Here is a 7,454-nt window from a genome sequence, read left to right on the forward strand (position 1 = left end):
GGCTGGAGAGAGTTGAAACTGACATAGCTGGGAGAGTTGAAACTAACATAGCTATCTCATGGCTGGAGACAGTTGAAACTGACATAGCTGCTCATGGCTGGAAATAGTTGAAAATGACACACCACTAGGCTTCCTGGACTTCTAGGAATCCTCCATGTTTATTCTTCTGCAACTAATTCTCACATACATTCTCCAAGGCTTCCCTCCCCGTCTTTTAAGGAGTCTGGGCGCCTGTGGCTAATTGGTATTTTATCAGATAAGGATCCCACAGAGTGGGCACCCACTGAGATACTACTATCAGAAATTTGTTTGCCTTTGTCTCCTCTTGTTTGGGGAAGAGGCCCTGATGAGTTAATGCCGAGCATCCAGTACCTCTCCTGCTTCCTTCTGTCACATGGGAGGACCAGATGCACAAATTCTTTATGTTGTAAGTCCGACTGCTGCCTCTCTCCCCCACTTTCTGGGTCTGTATTTGGATTTTCCATTAAATATTTTTCAATTTTCAAACATAGTCACTTTAACCTCATTCAAACTCAGGTTTTGCATCTATAAAATGGAGATAAGACTATCTGTAGTACTTACCTCCCAGGATTTCTTGTGAAGATCAAATTATAGAAAATGTACATAAATAATAATAGCTAACATTTATTTAGCACTTTAAGGTTTGCGAGGCACTTTTCAAGTTATTTCGTTTGATCCTCACAATCACCCCAGGAGGGAAGTACTATAATTATACTCATTTTACACACAAGGAAACTCTAGGCTGAGAAGTTACTTAACTTGCCCAGGGTCACACAGCTAGGTGTCAGAGGCTGAATTCAGCACTTCCTACACTGCAAACCTTAACGCTCTATGTAAAGGGCAGTGATTATTGAATACAAGAAGCAGTATGGTTCACAAAATACGCAATGCACTATGGAATCTTCAAAGAGCCACATGAATGAGCATTCGTAGGATCAGAGCTGAAAAGGAAGGCAGCACTGGGTCTGCAGAACCTGGGTTCAAATCCTGCCCCTGATTATTCGCCATTCGTATACTTTACAAGATGATAATAAGTCTAGTACTAGAAGGTATCCATCCATCCAACTCTTTCATTTTAGAAAGGAGGCAAGATTCCAACCATACTGTAGCTTGATGGATCAGAGAGAAAAAATATGGAATAAAGTAATGTGTAAGTCTGGACTAGTGTTCTGTTTTGGGGAAATTGGAGGGGGATGTTCTTTTTTTTTTTTTTTTTTTTTTTGACAGGGAAGATAAATCCTTGAGGGAGGCCACCTCCAGGACCCAACCACTAAGGTCGGCTGCAGCAGCCTGGAGCATGTCACTTCCTCTCTAGAGAACCCATCTAACTTGGAGCTGTGACCCTCCATATCTTAGCAGAAATGCTCAGCCTACCCTCCACACAAATATTCCCAATCTCACCATGCTTGTGGAGCAAAGGAGGAAGGCATTTATTATTTATATTTAGATCTCTGCGGCTCAGGTAACCGAAGTCCAGAATGTGGATGTGTATCTTCGGACAATCGTGGATTGTTAAATGTTTTCTAACTAATCTTACCAGGGACATCACTCACTAAGATTCTGTCACCAGTCAAGTCGCATCTCAGCTTGTTTCTCTGTAGGATAGGAATGGCGATAGTAGGGGGCTCCATGAGAGAAAAATCAGAAAATCAGACAGCCCTAGGGGAAATAAAAGTCTTCATTTTCTAAGTGGGTTTGTTTGTTTGTTTGTTTGGCTTTTTAAGTTAGCAAGGAAGAGAATAATAGTCCTTGAAAGGCCAAGTTCTTATCTTCCTGGATGGACTTTCTCTATGCAAACACAGTAGTACATAAGCTTCTGCTTGAAGAGAGGTTAAGTTTGGTGAATCACAGAAGCGACCTCAAAGGTTATCTAGTCCAAACTCAGCATTTTACATACAAGGAATCTGAGTCCAGGAGAGGGGAAATTGTTTTGTTTCAAGGTGCAAAGTGAATAAATGTCAGAGCTAGGACCTGAACTGAGGGCCCTCTCTCCACCACCATGATATTCTCTCTATTCTCTCAGGGTCTCTTTCAGGACAAACGATAATTTACATTTCACAATAATAAATTCTCATTTCTCTAGGGCTTTAACATTTCCCAGGCACGTTCCTCACAATGTCCAGAAGGTAGTATGGCCCAGTGGAAATGAAGGCTGTGTTTGGAGTCAGGATGACCTGAATGACCTTGGGCACGTGACTCCGGCTTTTCTGGTCTCAGTTTTCTCAACTATAAAGCCAGAGAATTGGACTCAGTGTCCCCTAAGGTCCCTTTTCAGCTCTGGATCTAAAGTTAGGTAAGTGGAGCATGATTACCCCCTTTTTACAGAGGAAGAAACTGAGGCTGAGTGACTTGATCACAGCTACACAAAGCTCTTTCCTCCCCATGTGAGGCAGGCAGAGCAAATATTTCCCCTGGGTTACAGAAGGGCAAACTTAACCCGGGTCACAAAACTAGTCAGTATATTAGAGATAGCAGCTTACCCAAGTCCCTGGATCCCATGAATGAGCTAGTGAGGTGACTAGAAATTTCTTTTAAAAAAAAAATCACAAAAGAAGTTCGGCTTAAAAGTATCTAGAGCCAGGGCAGTTAGATGGCGCAGTGGGATAGAGCACCAGCCCTGAAGTCAGGAGGACCTGAGTTCAAATCTGCCCTCCAGACCAAATACTTGACACTTACTAGCTGTGTGACCCTGGGCAAGTCACTTAACCCCAGTTGCCTAAAAAAAAAAAGAAAGTATCCAGAGCCTTGAAGCAAAAATTGATTGGTAGGCATCCTGAGCCCCAGTGGATATTAATTAACCTTGCCCTGGCCAATCTGGCTTCACTTTATAGGATCATAGATTTAGGGTCATCTAACTCAATCCTCTCATTTTATAAATGAGAAAAATGGGGCCCAGAAATAACTTGTCCAAGGTCAAACAGGTGGCAGGGCTGAGATTTAGGTCCAGGTACTTTGGATTTCAAATCTGTCACTATTGGACACAGTTTTAGGTGTGACCCTGGGAAAATCCCTTCACTCCTCTGAGCCTCAGTTATCTGCTCCAAAGGGCTATGGAAATGGGTGGTTATAACAATGATGACAGGCTTATATGCAATCTAATGCTCTCCTAAACACCTTACAAAAGTACAAACCAATGCTACCCGGTCTGGATAGGGGCACAGGCCTGGAACCATCCTCCTACCTTGGCCCTTTTCTGCTGCAACCAACACCCACTAAATGATGCTGAGTACTTTCTCTCACCCCATTTGGCCAATGGGGGACAACAGGATCAGATTCCATCTCAGAACTTACAATCCATGTGACCCTGGGCAAGGGGTTTAACCTCTCTCTGTCTCACTTTCCTCATCTGTAAAACGCCGATGAGAATAATAGCTAACATTTATATAGTGCTTACTACATGCCACGGGCTGTGCTAAGGGCTTTACAATTAATGTCATCTGATTCTCATAACAACCCTGGAGGTAGGTGCTATTAATATCCTCATTTTACAGATGAAGAAATTGAGATAAAGAGACTTGCCCAGGGTCAAACAGCTAGTAAGGTCTGTAACAGGATTTGAACGTAAGTCTTCCTGACTCCTTTGACAATTCCTTATGAAAAATCAAATGAGCTAAGGCAGTATAGCCAGTCTTCATTAGTTTTATTATCAGAGACCACCTCCATTTCCTTCAAAGTGCTAGCATCCTTGCCAAAGTGTGGGAGATCCGTGTTCCCCTTCCCTAGGCCAACAGTGACCTCTCTTAATTTATCTGTAAAATGGTGGTTGTTGGGGGGAGGGGAGGTTTCTAGGTACTTTCTAAGTTGCCTTCCTAAGTAGAAGTGCCCAGCACGTAGCAGGTGCTTAATAAAAGTTTACTGACTATATTTTTAAAACAAGCCTCCTCTGTAAGCCCCACCAGGGAACAGTAAGGAAGTGAGAGTGAGACTAGACTACGTGCAGTGCTGGGAGCCCCTGAGAGGAAGATGTATGTACTAAGTAATAGTATTAGCTCACATGTACATAGCACTTTAAGGTTTGCAAAGCGCTTTACATGTATTATTTCACTTAGGACATCTGATGAAGGTCATCAGGACAACTGACAGCCATGACAGGCCAGGCCTTGGTAGGAAGCTGACGGTGCAGTGTGTGTGGCTCACAGGCCTCAGAAGGTTTCTTGGGCCACACCCAGTCTAAGCTTTTAAAAAGCAGTCTCTCTTCTCTCTCTACCTCTCCCTCTTTCTTTCTCTCTCTCTTCCTTGTTCCTTCTATCTCTAGTTCTTTCTTTCTCTCCTCTATTTTTCTCTCCCCTTTTTTCTCTCTCTCCCTCTGTCTACTTCTTTCTCTCTCTCCTCTCCCTCTTTCTCTCTTCTTCCCTCTCTCTCTAGTTCTTTTTTTCTTTCTCTCTCTCCTTTTCTCTCTCTGTCTCTCTTTCCCACCCCACCCCCCCCAATCCACTTGCCCAAAAGGAAGGCTTAACCTCTGGGAAGTGATTCACAGAAATTCTCCAGCCTTAAAGAGGCCTTAAGAATACCTAGCTTAGTGGCAGGACCCCACCTAAAGCATCCCACAGAGACGAGGAGTCATCATGCTTTGAAAAGCTCTCCCCTCACCCCTGTGAGGTCACTCAGACCCCTGTGACAGGACAGAAGCCCGGGATACAGGACTCCCACTCAGGAAGAGATGGGACAGACACCATACATGTGAGTTTAAAGGACTACGTGCCCAAGGGGGGAAGCCATCCTTGCAGCCCGCTCCTCGGAGGGATGAGGAAACTGAGGCCCAGACAGAGGAAGTCACTTGCTCTGAGCCCCATTGTTAGGAGGAGAAGAGCCTTTGGTTTTGTGGTTCTATGGGGCTCCCCCTGCTTATGCCACCCCCAGGATCTGAGATACTATATATGGCCATTGTAGACTCTATAAGACACTATATAAGACTAGAATCCTATCTTGGAGCCAAGTGACTGTGGCTCCCTTCCTCTGAGGATCAGGTCAACTGAAATAACACGTAAATGCTTCGCAAGCCTCAAAAAAAGCCTGATATCACGGGTTTATAACCCCTTTTGTGTCACAGACCCATCTGGCAGTCTGGTGAAGCCTATGGGCCCTTTCTCAAAATAATGTGTTAAATAATTAAAAGAACTGCTAAATGAAAAATCAAAATGCATCTTTCCCCCACCCAAGCTCATGGATCTTCTGAAATCTGTCCAAGGACTCTTGCACTGTTAAAGTTAATAGCCTGAGCCTCAGTTTCCCCATCTTTAAAGTGGAAGTTATCCTAACTTTCCAAAGATAAGAAAGCACAAGGTGCTCCACACACAGTAAATGATTTGGCAAGCTAGCACTCAGCCGCCCATAAAAGGCACTCAGTGATCCTCAGACCTTGTCATTTCTAAAGCAAGGATATCAAAGAAGCAGTTCCCCCAAGCTTTCTCAACCACTAATCACTGGGCTTGGGACACCCCAGGGAAACACGATGACCTGTTCCTCAGGGCTGAATATCTCTCAGTGCTGGGGAACAGAGCGTCAAGGAAAAAAGATTTAAACCTTCCTAATTTGGCAGCTGCAAATTCCATCCAGGGCAATAGGTCACCATTTCAGCCTTCTTCTCATTCAGTATCTAAAGTACCCTTCAAAAGGCTACTTTGGCCCTCACTTCTCATTCCACAGGTCCGATCCTTCCTGTAGGAGCCCAAGAGCTGCGACTGGGTACTCAACCCTGGTACTGCCACTCTCTACCTGTGTGTGACCTTGGCCATGGGATGCCATCTTTCTGGGTGGGCTGGCCCCAATGCCCTCCAAAGTTTGCTTTCTACTTCTGCATGTGTCTCTAGTCTTTTACCCAGATTCTCTAACCAGAGCCCCAGGAAGGGGAAATGGAGCAACACACAAGGACAATTGCCACTGAAAAAAACAGATCATAAGTTGTGGGAAGACCTCACCCCTGTCAGCACCTAAAGCTAGAGCTCCTTCATCACGAGGGGCTGCCCAGGATTGGAGCCCATATACACAAGCCCAGAGCACACCCTGATCTGTGGGGTGCTCTTGGCACACATTCTGTTGCAACGAGACAAGGCAAACGTGAGTCTGGTACCGGAAGATCACACTACATGGGTGGTGGAGAGGCCCGGCAGCATCACAAACACTGTAGGGGATCCTTAATACAGACACGAACAGTCACAGTCATACATCTGGTGAACCCCACCACTAAGGCTTCCAAAGCATCCAAAAGCAACCCATATACACTGTATGTATACGTGTGTCTATGGAGATAACAGAAATACAGGGGCGTATTGGTCCCCAACACGTATGCCACACACTATCCAGCCTGAAATGACCACAGGATCTTATTTTATTCCCACGATTTGGAGAAAATCACAAGTCCCGTCTTTCTGGAGTTGGAAAATCCAGCCAGATCAGAAGCTGGGAAAGATGAGGCAAGGGAGCCAATGGTGTTCTCCTCACCCTGCCCCCACCCCCAAATTACGGGATGCTGGGGAATGCCTGTAGCTGGCTCCCCCCTCCATCTTAATTAACAAGCTATCCCAGCTAACAGCAGCTGAGGAGGAAAAATAGAGGAGTGGGCCCAGTTGCCCCCACCTAAGAAACTACTACTAGACTCGGTTTTCTTCCTCCACGCTCGGCCTGTGCACTCACGTTCGAAAGGCTTTTCCGAATCCGTGCCTCCACACACCCCCACCCCCCACGCCGGGCGCAAAGCCAGTGGTCCAGAGGGGGCTATTTCCGAAGACCGTAAGAGAGGCCTTGGGGATGAGAAATCTTGCTTCTACAGTACGGGGCTGCTTGGGGGTAAAAGGCACATCTCCATCCTGTTTTCAAGGACACTGCGGTAAGCCGATGGGTCTCATAGGCTGTCTGGCCATGCACAGACCACCCCGTGCTCGGGTTAGAACCTGGGGGCGGGGGAAGGCTCCCCGGGACAACGGAGGGGGGGAGGGGGATCCGGGATGCCATGCGGCAGCAGCTGCTTTCCGAGGAAATGAGCGAAGCTCCCGCTGCAAACGCCGGCCTCCCGGGAGGATGGGGCCGGGAGGGAGAGGGAGAGAAGGCTCGCGGGGAGGCAGGACTGCGCACCCCTGGACCGGCACCTACCTTCTTGATCCGGTCATCCTTTAATTCGGTAAAGTAATAGGCGAGCAGCTGCGCGGCGATCATGGTGCCGGCGAAGGTGAGCCGAGCCCGGGGGCTGCTGGCTGCGCCGCGCTGCGCCCCGCTGAGACTTCCGAGCCGACCTGGGATCCTCCCTCCGCGTCGGTGCCGGGCCCGGGGACGCCGCTCCTTCTTCCTCCCTCGCAGGCGGAGAAGACGCGGACGCTTCCCCCCTCTCTTCTCCTCCTCCTCCTCCTCCCCCTCCCCTCCTCCTCCTCCTCCTCCCGGGGAGGGTGACAGCGCTGAGCCGGCCCACCTCCTGCTCTGCCATTGGCTGCCGGCGCCCG

At 47.4% G+C, this 7,454-nt stretch overlaps 1 protein-coding gene across 1 annotated transcript in view; it reads right to left on the reverse strand.

The window, feature by feature from the left end:
• HK1 (hexokinase 1) overlaps positions 1 to 7,222 on the reverse strand; it is an 89,680-nt gene extending 82,458 nt beyond the window's left edge. Inside the window, exon 1 of the mRNA XM_027840596.1 lies at positions 7,111 to 7,222. Coding sequence (XP_027696397.1) covers positions 7,111 to 7,173 — 63 coding nt within the window. The 5' untranslated portion in view covers positions 7,174 to 7,222. The remainder of the gene's footprint in view (positions 1 to 7,110) is intronic.
• Between the last annotated feature and the right edge of the window lie 232 nt (positions 7,223 to 7,454).

The sequence above is a fragment of the Vombatus ursinus genome, unplaced genomic scaffold, assembly GCF_900497805.2.
Source record: "Vombatus ursinus unplaced genomic scaffold, bare-nosed wombat genome assembly UNPS02014847.1, whole genome shotgun sequence".
NCBI classification, from domain to species: domain Eukaryota; kingdom Metazoa; phylum Chordata; class Mammalia; order Diprotodontia; family Vombatidae; genus Vombatus; species Vombatus ursinus.